Raw genomic sequence first — 20,261 nt, 5'->3', positions numbered from 1 at the left:
ACTGGGGTCCCCCATTGGCGGCAAAGGTCCTGGAAGACCAGAGGGTTCAACTCCCATTCGTGTGTCTGATGTTGAAGCCTGCTCAGAGTGTCCGCAACTGTGTTGTCCTCTGTGGCTACATGGATGGCCACCGGGTAGATATGATGACGGTAACACCACTCCCAAAGGAGGATGGAGAGATACAGGAGTGAGTGAGAGCGGGTTCCTCCCTGCTTGTTGACATAGTGCATTGTGGTAGTGTTGTCCGTCACCAGCTGAACTCCGCGGCCGCGTAGCAGAGGAAGGAAGGACCTGAAGGCCTTGATAACTGCAAGCAGTTCCAGGTGATTGATGTGGAACATGGCTTCCTGTGGTGTCCAGAGGGCGCGAATGGTGTGACGGCCGCAGTGCGCCCCCCAGCCGGACGGACTGGCGTCCGTTGTGACCTGAACGGTGAGACGGAGTGGACGAAAAGGCCGGCCAACCGTGAGATGGGGTGTGTACATCCACCACTGGAGCTGTCTGGTGAGCTCCGGGGTGACACGAAGGCGCTTCCTCTGGCTGTCCATCATAGGGTCGAAAAGGGTGAGGAACCATGATTGGAGTGACCGGAGTTTGAGGCGAGCGTGAGCTAGCGCCGGTGTTGTAGAAGACATCAGGCCGAGAAGGTGTTGGGCGTGATGGGCTGTCACCCGAGCACGGGGAAGAAATTTCCTGATGGCTCGCTGAATCTTGCGTACCCTCTCTGGGGGGAGAAAGACTCGACCCTTTACGGCGTCCAAACAGACCCCTATGTATTGAACTGTTTTGGAGGGGATGAGCTGAGACTTCTGTTTGTTGACAGTGAGACCGAGATTGTGAAGGAGATACAGGATAAATTTTGTGTCCTTCAGAGATCGGCTTCGTGAGGTGGAGACTACGAGCCAATCGTCCAGGTAAGGGTAAACGTGGATGCCCCTGAGACGAAGGTAAGCTGCCACTGGGGCCATGACCTTGGTGAAGGTCCGGGGAGCTGTGGACAGGCCGAATGGCAGGGCCTGGAATTCGTAGATTGTGTCCCGAAAGATGAACCGAAGAAACTTGCGGTGGTCGGGGTGGATAGTGACGTGAAAGTATGCGTCCTTTAGATCTATGAGGACGAACCAATTGTTTTTCTTCAGCAGGTGCATGATGGACTCTAAGGTGAGCATCCGAAAACGTCTGGGTCGCAGGTAAGTGTTTAGGAGTCTTAGATCGAGGATGGGCCTTATGCCTCCTCCTCTTTTTGAGACCGCGAAGTAGCGGGAGTAAAAACCGCAGTGTATGTCGCGGGGTGGTACTGTAGAGATGGCATCTTTTCGTAATAGAGATAATATTTCTTCTTCGAGCGAGGAGTCGAACGGGGAATGATTTATGAACCCGAGCGGAGGAGATCTTATAAATTCCAGCTGGTAACCGTGCTGAATAATTTTTAGAGCCCAAGCGTCGGTTGTGATGGCAGACCAGTTGTGGAGAAACGGTTGAAGACGGGTGGCAGGAGGTGAACGGGTAAAAATGGGGGGCCGAAAGTCAAAGATACTGTTTTTGTTTCCTGCCAGGTGGCTTAAAGGGTTGGCGGCGATGGGGCGGACGAGGCCGGTATCCTTGATAGCCCTGGACAGAAGAAGAGGACTGGCCAGAGCGCTGCTGAGGTAGGTGTTTGTAAGGACGGTACTGTTGAGAAGATTGATATTGACCATAAGATTTACGCCATTGGGGGCGTCGCTGTCTAGATTGAGTCTGAACAGAATAGGACTTGGCAGTCCTCTTAGCCTTGTGAAGGTCTTCTAAATGGGAGTCGGTCTTTTCGTTGAACAGCCCAGTAGCGTCGAAGGCGAGGCTTTCAACCTTTGACTTGACGTCCTCCATTATGTCTGCAGAACGGAGCCAAGCGTGGCGCCGGATAGAGATGGCAGACATGAGAACTCTGGCAGAGATCTCTGCTGCATGTCTGATGGAAAGACGTTCATACTTGGATACCGTCTGAGCTTCCTCATATGAGTTAAGGAAAGCTTGCCGGGTGTCTTCAGGTATCATTTTTAGCCCTGGCAACAGTTTGAGCCATAGCTGTTTGTGATAAGCCCCTAGAACAGTCTGATAGTTTATGATTCGAAGTAGCAAGGTGACAAGGGAGTAGATTTTCCTGCCGATGATTTCCAGCTTTTTACCCTCCTTGTCAACTGGAGTAACGTGGGCCTTGGCCGACGGCCTTGAACAGCTTGTTTCAACAATGAGTGAGTTCGGAATGGGGTGCTTGAGTAAAAAGTGAGTATCAGCCCCATGAATCTTGTAGAAGTGCTCTGTGCGACGAGGGACATTAGGTGTAGTCGCAGGCTGAGCCCAGAACTCCTTAATGGCCTCCATAACCACAGGCACAAAGGCTATACTGGGGGGAGCGGTACTGTCCTTCTTGATGTCCCCGAAGAACAAGTCCTCGCCCGGAGGCGAAGGAAGATTCAAGTCCAGTTTTAGAGTCTTGGCAAGTCTGGACATCATCTGAGAATAGGAAGAAAAATCCTCAGATGGAGAAGGGGCGTGAGGATCACCTGTATCTGAAAGCACCAGATCACCCGGGGGTAAATCGTGCGGTGGCATGGGTGGGGGTTGTTCCTGATCGGAGTCAGAAGACTGCTCCATGGACACCTCATCTGGATCAGAGGAGAAGACATCCCTCTTCTTTTTTGGAGGGGGTTTCTCGATGCCGACCTGCGCTGTCGGGGGTCGAATAGGGACCGCAGTCGGCGCCGAGGTGGAAGGAACCGGTTGCGGTGGAGGGGCAACAGGTATCGTAGGAGGCCGTTCTCCGGCTCGAATAGCTCGGCGTCGACGTCGAGGTCGGTTCGACTCCGAGGAAGAAGACAAGTATATGTACCGGATCTTTTTGCGGTACCGGTCTCGAGATGCGGACGTCGAAGACGAAGAAAGAGACCTCGAACGGCCGCGTCGGCGTCGATGGCGCTTACGACGTTTAGCGTGGTCGGAATCCGCCGAGCAAGAAGAAGAGGAACGACGTCGATGCTTGCTACGACGTCGATGGGAGCGGCGCTTCTTCTTAGAGCGTTTGCGCTTAGAGGATTTCGCGTCCGAACGATGGGAAGAGTCGGACTGAGTGGAAGCTCGATGTCTCTTCTTCGACCGTTTTCGTCGAGGAGACTTCGACCTCGAGCGGCCGGAGGAAGGGGACCGACTCGGGGAGCGATGCTTCTCCGTGCGGGAACGTTTGCCTCGAGGAGACTTCGACCTGGAACGCACAGGTGATCGAGGTACCTTCTCTCGAGGAGATCTCGAGTCCGAGTGCACGGACGAGATCGACACGGGAGGCGACCCCTGGCCCGCAGGAAAAGGGCTATGTGGGGCGGAAGCGAGACCAGTAGTGACACCAACTAACTGGCTCGGCGTCGGGGAAGACATTCCCGATGGTGGTATGACTTCAGTACGTCGAGTCGGAGGAGGAGCGGGTGCCTCGGACGAGGCCTCGAAGCGTCTCGACAACTCCTCGAGAATCGGAGATGGAATGGAACCCGAGCTCGGAGAAAGTCGAATGGATGTCATTTTAAGCTGGGCGGCCGCCTTCGCTTTGGATGACTTCGACGGCTTAGTTTTCGGAGCCGGAGGCTCGGGGTTCGAAGCAGGAACGGCCGATTTTGACGACGCGGATTTCTTCGACATTTTGGAAACTTTAGAGACGACCGACTGAACAGGAGCTGCTCGAGAAGTGGAAGCCATTTCCCCCTCCGAGGGCGCCGTGGAAGACAACGTTGACTCCCACAGATGAAGTTTAAGGCGCTGCTGGCGAGCCTTAAGAGCGGCTTTAGTGAAGGCTTTGCAGTGTGGGCAAGTTTTGGGATTGTGCGATTCCCCCAAGCAATACAGGCAAGTATCGTGGCCGTCCTGGTGGGGAATTTTGCGGTCGCACACCACACACCTGCTGAATGGCCCGGAAGGGGACATAGGGCGGTAAGCAAACCGAAACGACAAGTCCAAGGGATAAGGCAGAGCAGTCCGAAATCAGTCCGAGTAAAGCCAAAAAATACACCGAGTCGTCAAGTTGAAGGGAAAAAGCGCTAGGGTAGTCCGTGAGCGAAGCTTAGGTCAAAACCAAAGAATCAAATAGATCGCAATAACGCAGCTAAGACGAGAGGCTCCAAACCGCTAGGCGGAAAAATGGAACTGAGGGACGGTTAGGCTGGGCGTGCGCAGTAGGGGTAGTCCTAAACATTGTTACTTTTCTCTTGCAGCTAGAAAATGTTCCGAGAGGCCCAACGCTGGCGCTGGTATTAACCCTTTGTGTGCATTCACAGAAGACCACGATGAAGAACTCATTGATTTGAAATACTTGGCTGCAGGGCTTGCTAGTTTCATTCTCTACTGTGCCTCCCATGCCAGCCTATGTAGCCTCAGACATGCTGCACACTCCCAAAGTGCCATTAGAAGGGACTGTTTAAACAATTTCTGAGCATTTTACACTGGGAATGGTTGCCAAAGTCAGAATTGACTTGATTGACTTAATTATTATGATGATAATCAGATTGTAACTCTCCCCCACAACCACAGATGAATTATAATCGCTTTCTAGAGAAAATAAAATTTTACAGTACGTTTTACAGTACATGATTTACACAATTACTACCTCCTTCTTACGTGATTTCTGAAACTCCTTCTAATGAAATAACCTGCAAAATTGGAAGCACAGCCAAATTCTGTATAACTCAGGAACCTGGATTCTGTTCCATTCCTTCACTATAAGGAAGAAGTCCTTAATACATAAATAATTTTGTAATGAGGAATCAAGTACTCCTTGAAAACTAAATTTTTTAAAAGCTGCAGTTGAGAAATTTGGTCATAGATAAACTAAGTGATTGATCTCTTTAAATGAAATCTAGGTGTGACACAAATGGCATATTAGTGTGTGAGCATGTCCTGTCCAAATAAAAGTTGTACTTACCATCACAAAGGAATAGCCTATCCACAGGGATCTCCAGCTCTCTGGACACGGTGGAATTTGAATGGTTTGACTGTGAACTGCAATCACCATGGCAGGAGCTTCACATACAGCACACCTGAAAACAAATGACATAAAAGCTGCAGAAATTGCACAGTATGAAACACCATGAACATCCTTCTCATCTTTGGTGAAGACAATTCTAGTGCTGCCTAGGATGAAGCAGCAGTCACTTGAAATATAATGAGAAATAATGATATATATGGGCGGCATATAAACTACCCAAAGGTCTCTGGGCGGCTTACAGCATTTAACAGAATACGTGGAAAAAGTGGTCCAGGAATGATCTGACAGCTGCAGTTCTAACATTTGGGAACAGCAAACAAGTTAACAGATCCTATACTGTTTAGAAAAGGAGTGCAGGAAGATGCAAGTGGGAGATTTACAATTTAAGACCTGCATGGGGTCTAGAGTAGGCAGCCCAGCACTGAGGAAAGGTTAGAATAGTCACTATTTTGCTTTTGGAATCAAAACAATGCCTAAACTAGTTCCATGTGCTGTAGCTCTTCTGGTTCTTAATGAAAAAGAGTAGTGGAAAATGTGTCATCACATTTGCTCAACATTGGAGAGAAAACAAGGGATGGACACTGTGATCCCAAAGAAGAAAAAGATGCACATGGGGGCATATGAGTGCCACAAGGTTATGTCTCTTCCCTTCCCTGTGGACTCTCATGAGGACACATTAGCTGCAGAGGAAACATAGGAGGAAGAAAAGAAAAAAATACAAGCAAACCACAAACAGTGTAGTTGCAAATTCAGAAGTAAATGGACCCTCCAGAAGATTTACACATAGAGAAACACAAACTCTGTTCTTCCTGACTCTGCATGCTCACATACTGACATGCTCCAAATTATGACAGTTGCAACTGGGGGGGGAGAAATCCATGGGGAGGGAAGGGAGAACCTGTCACCAGACCCCTCCCCCTTCTTCTTGCATGGCTTGTGAAATACAGAGAGACTGGCAGTTGCTGTTGCTTTCCCTGCCCTTCTCAGCAGAGCAACAGGGCACAGCAAAACACTCACACACACACACAGAGTTGAGTGGAGGAGGAGGAAAAAAGAAAGGTTACTTACCTGTAAACATGGTTCTTTGAGTGGACCTCTGTGAGGTTTAGTCTGCGCCTGCGCTGACATTCTCGGAGCATTCCAGAGCTAAAAGTAACAATTTTATGGTATGATCCCCCATGAGGCACAAGCTCCTCCCACCCAAGATTCCCCTCAGTTCCTGCAATTTGTCCGCCGGGCACGAGAGTTATACAACAATAAGATACCCGTGACGGACAGAGGGGAGGATGGGCGGGTAGTGTGAATTCACAGAGGTCCACTCGAAGAACCATGGTTACAGGTAAGTAACCTTTCTTTCTTCTTCGTGGCCTCTGTGAATACACACATATGGGTGACTGGCAAGCTTACTTATTGGCAGGTGGGACGTCATGGTAGGAAGGATGCCAACACATTTCTGCCAAATCCAGTGTTACTGCGTGTACCTACACGTAGCCAGTAGTGCCCCACAAAGGTAGATGGCATGGATCATATTGCTGCACGGTAATGTCAAGAATCTCGATTCTACTCTGGATGCAGCCAAGGTAGACAGCACTCCATGGAGCGAGGCTAAAGCTGATTAGACGGTGACTCGTCTGACCACTGGTAAGGCATAGATACAGTGTGGACCATCGATCTAGAGATGGATAGGATGAAACTGGACTTTCGAAATTAAAAGAATGAAAGCATAAAAAGAGCCTGTCATCTGTTTAGAAGCTCTGGCAGTGTCCAGACAAAATGCTAGTGAGCGTCTTACATAATTATTGTGGAGCATGTGCTCTAGAGGAGATGATGGTGATCTGAAGAATGATGGTAAGATGAAGCACAGATAAACATGAAAACTAGTCGAATAGGTCAAAAATGAGACATTAAGGTAGGAAGTCACTTTATCAGGAAAATTGAATAAAAGGTGGATCGAATCACAATCCAGCTATTTCCCATGTTCCCTTGGCAGATATGACAGCCACTAGGAAGGCTGTTCAAAGTAAGTAATTTCGCATTTGAAGAGAAAATGGGCTCGAATGGCAGGCACATGAGTGAATTTAGAATGATCTATAGACCATTGAGGAACAATGCGTTTACATGGAGGACAGGTGGTACTGAGTCCTGTGAAAAGATGTTTGACCCTAGAATGAGACAAAAGTCCTACGTACCAGAATCATCTGGTTAATGGGCAGCAGTAGCAGATATATAACATTTTAAAGCATAAATAGAAAGCCAAGTAGGCAACAGTTTCAAAGAAAGTTGTTAAGGTAGTTCTTTGTTTCATTATATTTAATAAAGATTTCATTTATTTACAAATCGACATCGAGTTTATGGTTTTCGAGCTCGATCGAGCACTGATGCCAAAGTGGTAGTATTTTCCAGGTTGGCAAGTTCATGGCCAATAGATGCGGATGGTAGACCATCCTTCCCTCCAAAGATAGGAGGTAAGTCACCAGAGGGAACTCACATGTGCCTGTCTATATCGATCTGAGACAGGCGAACTAGAACTACCTTGGTCATCAAAGAGGTATTTGGATCATGTTTGATTAGGAATTATGGTGATGGAAAATCCATGGAATAAAAGGTATCGGAGGGAAGAGTTATGGCAGATTCCCTGTCCACTGCCATATGAAAATGTCCCCGACAGTGTTTCCATCCGCACCTGCACAGGAGCAATAAAACCTGTAATCGGCGTACGGACCCCAGTGAATACATCGAAGGTCGGTACTTCCCAACGGTGACAGAACCGAACTTGCAGTTACTTGGATTAGGGATCCTCTACTTCGTCAAACAGCAAAAGATACCACTATTGGAGTGGTTCGAGGCTGAGTCTGTATTGCTTTAGCACTGAAGCCGTAGAGGTCATAAATCTGGGGAGATGTTTGCTAGTATTTTTTTTAAAAGAAAAATATACGCCATAGTACCAGTATAGGTAGATGTCCATATTTTGCAGGGAAAGGTTATTATCAAACTGATGCCCTGTACCATCTGAAAGACCTTGCAGATGTTGAAAAATCAAATGGTAGTGAAACCTTAGGAATTACTGATTAGATAATAGTGTTGAGGGTGGAATCTGAAACCTACGGTAGAATACACATGAAAAGATTTCTGAGACCAAGGACGGGACGGATGCCTCTGTCCTTTCTATGTATATAATAGCACAGAAGTAGAAGCCACTGCATAAGCCAGATGTAGGAACTTGGAATATGGCATGTTTGTTCAGGAGGCAGAGGTCTCTTCCTGGAGGATATAGACAAAAGAGTAAGTCTAACGTTACTCAAAGAGGAACAAAGACAATTATATAATGTAACCTTGAGAGATGTGGTGACATTTTTTATGAACCAAAATGTCTGGGAGGCTGAAACTCCAGATATAGTTGAATGGACTATGGGTAGAACCGAAAGAAGGACGAAAGGGCTGTTGGCCCGTATATAATTTAGCTGTTTTCCTATTCTGTGTAAAAAAATTTTCTAGTGTCACCAGTCTAAGACTGAAGAGACTGGTACCATGTAATGGAAGACATTCAATTCTGTCCTTTGCCTTCTTGATGAGCCAGTGGATCCTGACTTGGCGAGCCTTCTATAGATACTAAGGATGCGACAGCAGCTGAAGCTCTTTGCGTGTCTAGCAGCAATCCTGTGTTGCTTTGCTAGAGTCATGGTCTCAGAGTGAGAATTTCTAACCTGTTTTAATGGATTCCAAGTGAGGTAGAATCTTAGACCATAATTGCTCTAGGTAGGCGCCTATCGTGATTGATAGTTGGCCACATGGAGCAGAAGTGATTGAAGTGTAAGTGCTCAGCTAAGTGATGGCCGGGTCTGGAAAAGGCGGTTCCTACATTCCCAATCGACGGGATGCGGTGAACCAAGAAGTGACCTGTGCAAATGAAAAGAAGCACACTGAAGGTGACAGAGGATGATAATGGATCACATCATATTGGATGGAGATTCGTTCAAGGAGTGAGATCCGAGCTTATGCCCAGAATTGGCAGATAGTCAATTCGAAGCCGGGACCGGTCGTGCTCGATCATAATGGGCCTCGACACGAGATGGATTGGAATTTGGAAAGCATCTTTTCCTGCCGAAGTGTAGATATGGTAGAGAAAAAACAAGAACAAAAATCTTCTCCATGTTGAGGTCGATCCTAATGGATTCAACATAAATCGAAGATCGTGGCAAAGCTGGTAGCTATAATAGAAATGAGTCAAACAGATTGATTAGTCAACAACAGAGAAGTAAAAAGACCGCTCAGTTTTGCAGCCCTACCTGCAGTTCTGCCGGTCAAGGCACTGCCTCCCACATGTCTAGGGGCGGCGGCTGGTAACTTTGGGGTTGAGGCTTTTAATGTTCCCGGAATGCTGTAGGCGGATGGGAACATCTTCAGGCTCTTGCAGATGTTACAGCGCAATGACTGTGTCACCTTCTAGAGCCTGAGCAGGTTATAAAGAATAACAACTTCTTTTTTCTGGCTAAAAAGCCATACACCAACAAATGGCAGGTCCTAACCTGTCAGTTGCTTAGACACTGGTTTTCAGGCATATTGAGCAGCAGTGCACTCATGATGCACCTGCAACAGTGCCTCCTAGTGATGTGGGAGGCCTGAATTGTAAGGGTGCACAGGAGCTACCCACAGGGTTGGCACCACCAAACTCCATAAGTGGTGATGATAATCCCTCATGGCAGAGGAGTAAATGGCTACATGGCACCCCAAAACAAGTAACAACGCCAATTAAAGAACTCCTCATCTGTTAACAGTAAAAGAGTGCGACCATCTGCAACAACCAAGAGGGGTATAGGAAGATTGGTTGGAAACTCTTCCACCCCCCCCCCCGTGTCTCATATAAGTCCCAATCCTGAATAAGGAAAACCCTCCTGATGAACAGGGGAGAAGACTGACCTAGCACAAGCTTGACCAAGCACAGGCTCAACAGTCATAGAACGGCGAAGGCCGAATGGATTAACAGCAGGTTCGGTCAAAGCTGCGAACATTGTGCTACCGAGTTCGAGGGAGCACTACACCTGTGAAGCCTAAGTGGAGGCATAAAGCACTCCATAGCCCATGGGTCAGAACGATACCAGGTAGAGCGGGATGGGGATGGTGGCCAAGAGCTCATCGCTCCTATCCCAAACAAAAGGGACTGGTCTTACGCAACCTTGTCAGTGTGTCAGGACCTACCTGAGGAAAATTCTCCAGACTTACCTGACAGCGGCAGGGTTCTCGGGTGGACCCTTGTGAGTCCTTTCCCTATGAGCCTATGCGGGCACTGGCACCTGAGACAGGGCTGCAGGCTACTTTGTGAGCCAGCCCATTGATAAAGAGGGCTGTTTTGTGCGAAATTAACAGCCACCTGCAGGTGCTACCCCAGGCAGGAATATCACCGACTAGCAGGGCTAGTGGTGGGAGTTGCAGCCCCCCCTTCCAGAGGCAAACTAGGGCTTTCAAATGCTGCCAGAAAGCTTTCGCCTCGGCACTTGGTTTTGGAAATAGCAGCCACGTGAACAAGGCCTCTGATAAATCAGGCCCAATAAACCAAACACCCAAGGGCTTTACCCCAGACAGGCAAAGCACTGACATGCAGGGCTAGCAGCAGGAGCTGAAGGGGACCATTGTATCCCCAAAGGGAAACCCAGGCCTTACCTTATGTCTCAGGCACATCTGCAGCCTTGGCGTGCAGTTCCCTCCAGAAGTCGCAGCTACATGAGCAGGCGCACGAAGGAGGGTTGGTGTGCAGCACTCACACACAGAGGCGCTTCCCATGTCAGGAGGAACCACTGACAGTCAGGGAAGGTGACCGGGGCAACAGGAGGCCCTTCTTCTCCAAGGGACAGGGCGACAGAGCCCTAACTCCTGCGGGGTCAAATCAGTTGTATGAACAAGCCCCTTGAAACAATCATCCATCGATGATTCACCAGTCTCTCTCATGGTTGCTCAGAGAGAGGGTGTGGTGAGACATGCCTCCTTTTCACTCTCCTCTCCTCATGAGATAGAGAGACTTAAGCTCCAACTCAGGAACGTCAAATGCCCGCCCTCATGTAGGGCTAAAAGGGCCATGGCCGGACTGGATGGTAGCGCAGTCACTGAATGGCCAGTTGGAGCAGAGAGGCTATCAGGCGATCCGAAGTCTGTGCAGGTAGAGCTGGCACGTCATCTCCTCAGAGGCAAATTTGCTAGCCTCTGGCGAGGATTCCTCTGTCGATGTAGACTTAGATTTTAAGGACTCCTTGGTATGGTCGGGTTCCCTACTGCGGCCTGCACCTATCTGGGTAAGATGTAGCTTACTCAGGCAGAAAATCATTAATGTGCCTGAGAGTCAAAATGAGTAGGCCGAAAAAGGCGGGAAAGGAGAAAGAAGCAAACAGTTGAAGTGTGGGGGGGGGGAGGGGGGTAAGCCAAGTAGCTGGAAGCAAAGAAGAAAACAACTCACGGGGGATCATAGATTAGATAATTGAGAAGGGAAAGAATCCAATTTAGAGGGAATTGATCAATAAGCTAAGGGGAAAAACCCCTGTGGAAATAGCTCTATGCTCTGTAGAACTTTACAGCATGGCGGAAAAAAGGAACTGAGGGGAATCTTGGGTGGGAGGAGCTTGTGCCTCATGGGGGATCATACCATAAAATTGTTACTTTTAGCTCTGGAATGCTCCGAGAATGTCAGCGCAGGCGCAGACTAAACCCATATGTGTGTATTCACAGAGGCCACGAAGAAGAAAGTAAAGTTTTCCAAGCAGCCAATTGAGTGAGTTGTAGGATGGCTCCTTTTCTACCTTTTAGTTGTGCACAAAAGCAAAGACTGGGGTTCAAAGAGCCAAGCAATCGTAATCAAGAAGTCCAGAAGCTAAGCAACCAAGTGAGACAGCAAGCCAGTTCCTCAGCTTTCCCCTATCCAAAAGGTAAAGTGTTTCGAAGGCGTTAACAATTTTTGTAAGATGCAAAGACACCCAGTGTGGACAGAATGGCAGACTAAGACTCAAGAGGCCTGGGTTCCAATCCCCATTCATGGAGGCTCACTGGTGGTGTGGAACCGGTAAAATGGCTCCTTAAATGTCTCACTTACTTTACTGTATTAGAGTTACTATAAGTCGGTTTTGACTTAACATGAGCAGCAAAAAAATTTTAAGGAAGGGCCAGTCTGGAGAGACATGAGTTGGCAACTAACTCCCTGAGGGGAGGGGATGGAGGGAGTGATCTGACAGAGTCAACAGGGAGTGTCCTGGCTGAAGGAAATGTGCTTCAACACCTCCCACCTCCCCCCGCTGGGTGGCGCAACTACACTTTGTATGAATCTGTACAGAAGTAACAAGCCTTGATTCTATGTGTATGGATGGTCTGGGAAGTCAGGAGTCACCGCTAAAGGAACAGCAAAATAAGCACACACTTCAGTTTTCTGGAATGCCACTAGTAGAGACTTGGAAAAAAGAGCAGGACAGGTCCTTTCCCCCCCCCTCCACCTAATTGATCTGTATTTAACATGTGAATTTTAGTGATCACTCTACTGGATACTTAGTAAGGCTAGTTGTATCTGTTCATTTGATGTTATTTACAGAAAAGCTCTTATCTGTGTTTCACATCTACATTAATCTACAATTAAAATACCCTTAAAATATATATTCAAATGTGTGTTTTCTCAGAATGGGAGAGAATCAAATGTTGCAACATTTGAGAAAATGAGGAATCTGGTGGATAGTTTCTGATTCACACATTAGTCTGAGAAGTGCAATTCTAATTTTTCATATAGGAACCATCAAGCAGTGAGTACTCACCTACTAATGAAAGACTTTATGTTATCTCCTGTAACGGGAGCCATGCTCATTGGCATTGGCTCAGGAGTAGACAACCAGTAAGAATAATCATTCCTTGAGGCAAAATTACAGACATTGTTAATGTTACAGAACAGGAAAGGCATTGTGCTGAATTTACGTAGGCAGCTTCCTGCTGTACCTGAAAGAAAGAGCAAATATAAAATGTTGATCTTAATTCTTTCTATGTAATGCTACAGGTACTGAACCTTATATAGTATAAGGCTAGAAAAATGATGTACAAAAAGGCTTAAAAGCAAATACAGAAGCCAGAATTTTAGTAACTTGCATGTTCAAGTACAAGCTATTGTGCAAATGATGATGAAAATGTTTTCCAGGCTTTTTGTTACATAGTCAGTCCTCTTTTCATAGCACAGCTGTGTGATCAGGTGTACAATAACCAACAAGCAAAACCTGCTAGTGTGATTGTCCTTAAAAACACAACAGGATTTTGGCCAGTTATCAGAGGAAGGGAAAGTGTATGGAAGGGAAAGTTTTGTACCTCTTAATTCGTGTCCAGTTTAATGTGATGGTACAGGATTTCTGCACTGTATAAGATCAGTGATAGACAAACATTACCCTGCCCTCAAGCACCCATAATTTATTATTATTTTGCTACTTTATTTTTATTCTTGCCACTAAATAGGTGGGTTATTAGTTAATAAATCTTTTGAGAAAGCACCGGAGGAGGTCTGAAGGACCACCAAGGCTCCTACTTACATGCTTCCTGAGAGACCTTTCTTCTGCTCCCTCTATGTTTTGCAATATGAGGTAAAATGACTGCCTTGTTGGAAAAATATATTGAGCACTTTGTGAGGAATTAGGAGGAAACTGGGACTGTTACGTTCTGTATGAGTTTAAAAAGCAATGAAACATTCTCATGAGACTGTTAGAATTATGCTGCCAAGCATGAAGATAAGGAGCAAGGCCAAGGAGGCCCAGAGAAGACCAAACAGAGCGTAAGATAAGGCACTTGGACTTGGGATCTTCCTCATGTGAAATCTGGGTGGTGAACTGTGTTGCATCCACTTAATCTTACTTGATCTTACTTGAAGTCATGAAGAAGGTGGTCCAAAACATGTAGAAATGGAGGGTGTGTGTATGTGATTGATGTTTGTTTGTTGGTGTGTGGAATGTTCAAGGAGAGAGGTTTGTTTTTGTTTGAAGGAGAAGGGGGGAAAGAAATAGCCCAGCTTCTCTGTGTGTTAACATGTAGAGAGAGAAAAATGACTACTTACCCTAGCCTTGGCTGTTTATTATTTTACTTAGAAAAAATAGACTTATTTAATAATTGTAACAGATGATTAAATAAGCTTATCCTTTAAAGCCATAACTGTATTCTAATGAAACTATTTTCTCTTGGTCTCTTGAAACAGCAGAGCTTACATCTAAATCCAGTGTGGATTTGAGAAGGTAACTAAGTTGCTACTGTAAATTGAGAGATCCTACCGGGCAAGGCTGTTGTGCATTCTAAGGAAGCACATAATCAGTATTGCTTTGGAAGGAAGCAAAAGTTACTTTTAAGATTAGGCTTGTCCATGGGGCTTGTACTACGCATGTCTGAGGTCTAAAGAACCTATCTCAGGCAATAAAGGTGGTAGTTTTGTGCCCACAGTGACTCCATGATCATTCTCTCTTTAGGGAGAACTGATTGTGGCAAACTTACCCCCCACTGATGTCTGGGAACAGACAGATTCACCTATCTTGTTTCCAAAGCAGTCTCAGATGAGCTTCCCCAGGTGACTCCCCTGTTTGCTACCCTTATCTTCTATGATGCTCACCCAAAATCCTTATATAAAGCTGAGGAAGACGGCTTTAAGGGGCAGAAATCGCCTGCTACAACTGCCTGTAGTGGAGGGAAGGTATGAATAAAAAATGATAGCCACAGGATAAACTTTGGGCCAATTACACCAGTTAGGCAGCAAGCCTCACCTAACTTGTAGGAGAACTCTTCTCCCAAATTCCAGTTAGGACAAGATGATGCTGTTAAGGTGCTACACTCAATATGTCCGGAAATTTGGAAAACTCAGCAGTTGCCAGAGGATTGGAAGATCAGTCTACATCCCAATCCCAAAGAAGGGCAGTGCCAAAGAATGCTCCAACTGCCGTACAATTGCACTTATTTCACATGCTAGCAAGATTATGCTCAAAATCCTCCAAGATAGGCTTCAGCAGTATGTGGACTGAGAACTCCCAGAAGTACAAGCTGGATTCTGAAGGAGCAGACGAACTAGAGACCAAATTGCTAACATGCGCTGGATTATGGAGAAAGCTAGAGAGTTCCAGAAAAACATCTACTCCTGCTTCATTGACTAGGCAAAAGCCTTTGACTGTGTGGACCACAACAAACTATGGCAAGTTCTTAAAGAAATAGGAATGCCTGATCACCTTATCCATCTCCTGAGAAATCTATACGTGGGACAGGAAGCAGCAGTTAGAACTGGATATGAAACAACTGGTTCAAAATTGGGAAAGGAGTATGACAAGGCTGTATATTGTATCCCTGTTTATTTAACTTATATGCACAATACATCATGTGAAAGGCTGGATTGGAGAAATCGCAAGACAGAATTAAGATTGCCGGAACAAATATCAACAACCTCAGATATGCAGATGATACCTCTCTGATGGCAGAAAGTGAGAAGGAATTAAAGAACCTCTTAATGAGGGTGAAAGAGGAGAGCATAAAAAATGGTCTGAAGCTCAACATAAAAAAAAAAACCAAAGATCATGGCCACTGGTCCCATCACCTGGTAAATAGAAGGGGAAGAAATGGAGGCAGTGACACAGTTTTCCTTCTTGGACTCCATGATCACTGCAGATGGAGATAGCAGCCACAAAATTAAAGGGCGGCTGCTTCTTGGGAGGAAAGTGATGACAAACCTCTACAGCATCTTAAAAAGCAGAGACATCACCTTGCCAGCAAAAGTCCACATAAGCAAAGCTATGGTTTTTCCTTTAGTGATGTATGGAAGTGAGAGTTGGACCATAAAGAAGTCTGACAGCCGAAGAATTGATGCCTTTGAATTGTGCTGGAGGAGACTCTTGAGAGTCCTGGACTGCAAGGAGAACAAACCTATCCATTTTGCAGGAAACCAACTCTGAGTGATCACTGGAAGGACACAGCCTGAAGCTGAGGCTCCAATACTTTGGCCATCTCATGAGAAGACTCGATTCTCTGGAAAAGCCCAATGTTGGGAAAGTGTAAAGGCAAGAAGAGAAGGGGACGACGGAGGATGAGATGGTTGGACAGTGTCATTGAAGCTACCAATATGAATTTGACCCAACTCCGGGAGGCAGTGGAAGACAGGAGGGCCTGGCGTGCTCTGGTCCATTGGGTCATGAAGTCGGACACGACTAAACGACTAAACAACATGGGCTAATATTTTGCACTATCAGTAATGGAATTCCTTTGTATTCTATCCTTGAATTTCTCCCTAAATGTTGTAGTATTTTTCCCCTCATAGTAGATGTGGCAAATCTCATAATTATATATCTTGGTTTTGCTGGAGATTCTGCTTTAGGAGTGGTTGTCCCATGGAATCTCAAAATATAAACTGGAGTAATTTTTAAAACAGAAAGGAGTTCAGAAAACCACTCCACAATGAGCTTTAGTGTGTTCTCCTGCCCTTCCAATTCTGGAATCTCATGTGTCCTCAGGTTTTATCCATGGCCCAAGTCTTTGGGCTTGAACCCGTCTTTGATACCAATTTCCCAAACCCAACTCTCAAGCCCTATTAAAAATAAGCTTTTTCTCCAGAGAAAAGGAAGGATGCGTGGAGGTCTGAAGGAGAGAAATCCTTCTAAAATGCTGACACCAATTTGATTTTTCAAAACACACCCACACAAGTTCAAAAGAAATTCAAATTCTGGACCTTTGGAACAACACACTTTACTTCTGAGAAAGGTGCAGGACCCTGAAATGGGGCTGGAAGGAGACTGGGTCTCTCTGAAGCTGCTTTTCTCTCTGCTTTCTTCAGTCACCCCCCTCCCTACACATTCCCAGTTGGGAAGAAGGCTAATCCAAGCTCCCTCATGCTACCATTTTTACTTGATTTTTACAAGCTGATTATAATAAAGTTATTCTTCTAGAAGTAGAGTGGCCAATATCTGGCTCATGGGTTACATACAACCCCCAAAAGCCCAATTGTGGCCCCCAATAGCCAAAGAATCAGCCGACACTCCATTCTACAAAACTTTAATTTAAAAAATTAAGAAAAAAAATTCATTCAAAAATCTATACATGCTAGGATGGGTGTGGAAATTTTGTTTACTTTTTGAGAGTCCTTGACACTCTGTTCACTACCCAAAGATTTTGACTATAAGGAAATGTTTGACCACTGGAGTGTGCAAGGGGGATAAATGTCAACATGCCCTTCCAGTGGCAGATTTTTCTGATGTCTAAATTCTAGCATTCTGTTTCAAAGCCCCAGTCATTTGCCTCCCTAGTTACAGCTTTGCCTAGAAAGACATACACGTTTGAACAGACATTCCAGATATACATGTTTGAATAGATTTGTTCTGGATTCTCTTACCCAAGTCCTGGCCATGGGCCCGTTCATTTCCTTGTATATAAAGCAAAGAATATCCATAGAACATTAGTCTTGTCCCAGAAGGACATGATGGCTCATCAGTGGTCTGGCTGTGCCTGGTCACAAGGAAACCATGAGCTACCGAGGGACTACCTGGTGGACCCATTGACCCCGGCAAACCTTCAGGACCAGGTGGACCTGGAAAGCCTCTAGGACCTGTAAGATAGAAATGGCATTTTTTAAAAAGTGAGTCATATTACATACTATTGCTTTTTTGCGACATGTAGTTTTAAATTGTCACCAGAGAAACATTCTTCTCCAGATTTGTCTTTTAAAAGGTCTCTATCATGACTGGGCAAAATCCTAGTCATTATTTTTGTGCAGTTAAACAAAATGGCGGTCTGCTAGGTAACCTGAAAAAGGGTGGTAGTCCAAACAAAAAATTCTAACACAAAAACTGGACTTCAGATCAGCACAAATTTGGTACAGTGGCAGCAGACAGTCTGCTCCTGTTCTAGGCAAGATTTGGGGAGGTTACATCATTAGTTACCAAGTTACAATTTCTTTAAAAAATAACACTTTTACCTCCATGCAGAAACAAGCAACCTACAACTCCAGCAGACCAGGAGCTGTTCAAACAAATTAAGAATTACATGCTTTTTTAAAAATACATTAATACATATCCTGCCCTCTTTTGTTGATTCTGAGTGAATTAATTCTGTAGGGGGCTTAAATAGCTGCCCTGGAGGAGGACACTTTTAATAAAGAGAAATAATAACTCTGAGCATGTGCACTGAAATGTTCAGAAAGATTGTTTCTTCATGCTTGCTTTCTGAAGGCTGAGCCAGTCACACATCTGCCACCTTCCTTTGGCTCTGATGGTAAGGAAATAGGAAAGGGGATCGTGACCACCACACACCAGCACCAACCTAGCCAATTCAAGCCACTTGCACCCGCTCTGATCTTGCCTCCTCCTTTGGACTCTGTAGCTCCTATTAATCGCTGTAGGAAAATTCCAAGGTTGTAGTTGTGTTGGGTGGAGGTGGGGGGAGGAGTACTTCTTAATGGGGGCTACACTCACCTTAGTGCTCTTCCTACTGTCTTCCCTTGCCAACAATTGTTGAGCAAGGGAGTGCCTAAGTGACCAGTGACTGCCTGACTCCTTTGCTCTCCAAGGCTCCTGTCAGTCCATGAAGAAAATGATGAGGCTGTAATTTTGTGGGGGAGGTGGGAGTGCATCTTAGTAGTGGCTGCACTCACCTTGCTGCTCTTCCTGCTACCCTCCCTTGTGAAGAATCGTGGAAGAGCAAGTGCTGCTGAGTGGATTCTGGAAGATATAGTCCAGGTAATAAAGTTTCCAAATATTACCAGGAAACTCTTCCAAGTGAGATTGAGACATGAATCAGTCAGGCTAAAAGCCATTATTAGAGGCTTCCAACTACCAAAGTGAAGCAAACTTTTCCTTACCATTTGTTCAGCAAATCATATGTTATATTCATATATGCCATTCAGCCAAACTCAGCACAGTAAAGCCTGGCCTTTTGTTTGTTTACTCAGAAGAAAAGCCCACTGAGTAAGTGGCTAGAGAATTGCAGCCTTTGTTAGCTGTATCACATTTTGCAAACCTTTTAATGATATTTTATTAGGGTGTTTTCTATGTAATGTTAACCCCCCTTTTCTGCCTTTGAGAGATAACTTTCTTGTGCTAACCTAAATAGCATGTTTTTTACAATCTGTTGTGCAAATAAATTAGCCATAAAGTGCCTAAGCAAGGGCTGCAGGATCCCTTCACCTTCCTCCTCCTTGAGATATGCAGTGGGTCCCAGTCACTTCCTTTCCCCATTGTTGCAAAGGCTACACACTCCCTGCCTCCTCTTTTTCCCTGGGATCTATAAGGGATTTGATTCACAGTCCTTAGTAGATGCCATAGAAAAGGGTAAGGAAGAGTTGTGCAGCTCCTGCAATTTGTCACACCTTGCTTAAGCAAGCTATTTTGCAAGAAGAACTAGGGAGAGCCACAGAGTGCCTAAGCTAGTGCTGCAGGAGATAAGGCATATACTCTGTTTCCCCGAAAATAAGACCTAACCTGAAAATAAGCCCTACTATGATTTTTCAGGATGCTCGTAATATAAGCCCTACCCCCAAAATAAGCCCCAGTTAAGTGAAAGATGACAGAATGCTTAGAGAGACAGAAACAAAAAGTGAAAAAAGAGATACAAGAAATTACTTAGAAATATGAAAAAGGGAAAAATAGGAAGGGGGCCCTTAATGTTGAAAAGCATCTATATATCTACGGGAATTGAAAAGGAGCATTTCCTTTATATTAAAAAGGAGAATTAAATTGAAATAAGAGATCACTAACCAGGGTAAAGACGTAATATGGTGGGTTTTCTTTTTAGGTAAACTAGATATAAGGTTGAGCCATGGATCTAGAACTACTTTTATTAAGTATGTTCTTAGAAAATCTTGATAATATTGTACACTATGAAAGTAATACAGTGGTGCCTCGCAAGACGGGTCCTCCGTTTAACGATGAATCCGCATTACGAGAAGGTTTTTGCGATCACAAAACAGTGTTTTGAATGGGGGGATTTCACTGCGCAATGATCGGTTCCCTGTTTCGGGTTTTCAAAATGGCCACCAGGTGGTCAAAATGGCTCCCCGCTGTGTTTAGGAGCCATTTTTCACTGCACAGGCACCCGAAAATGGCCGCCCCTATGGAGGATCTTCGCTGGACAGTGAATTCTTAGTCGATTGGAACGCATTAACCAGGTTTTAATGCATTTCAATGGCTTTTTTATTTTCGCTTTATGACATTTTCATTCTACAGCGATTTCGCTGGAACAAATTAACGTTGTAATGCAAGGCACCACTGTATTATGATAGTAGCCAATATTATATACTAAA

The 20,261-nt window shown here is 45.5% G+C and overlaps 1 protein-coding gene across 1 annotated transcript in view; it reads right to left on the bottom strand.

Moving 5' to 3' along the window:
* The window catches only part of COL4A1 (collagen type IV alpha 1 chain), a 389,221-nt gene that overhangs the window by 17,548 nt on the left and 351,412 nt on the right, over positions 1 to 20,261 (bottom strand). Inside the window, exons 48-50 of the mRNA XM_072992788.2 lie at positions 17,358 to 17,570; positions 12,787 to 12,964; positions 4,943 to 5,057 (exon numbers count right to left, since the gene is read on the bottom strand). Coding sequence (XP_072848889.1) covers positions 4,943 to 5,057; positions 12,787 to 12,964; positions 17,358 to 17,570 — 506 coding nt within the window. The remainder of the gene's footprint in view (positions 1 to 4,942; positions 5,058 to 12,786; positions 12,965 to 17,357; positions 17,571 to 20,261) is intronic.

The sequence above is a fragment of the Pogona vitticeps genome, chromosome 1, assembly GCF_051106095.1.
Source record: "Pogona vitticeps strain Pit_001003342236 chromosome 1, PviZW2.1, whole genome shotgun sequence".
Classification (NCBI taxonomy): domain Eukaryota; kingdom Metazoa; phylum Chordata; class Lepidosauria; order Squamata; family Agamidae; genus Pogona; species Pogona vitticeps.
The sequence above is the reverse complement of the archived record's forward strand: the minus strand, read 5'-3'. Positions and strand labels throughout refer to the sequence as shown.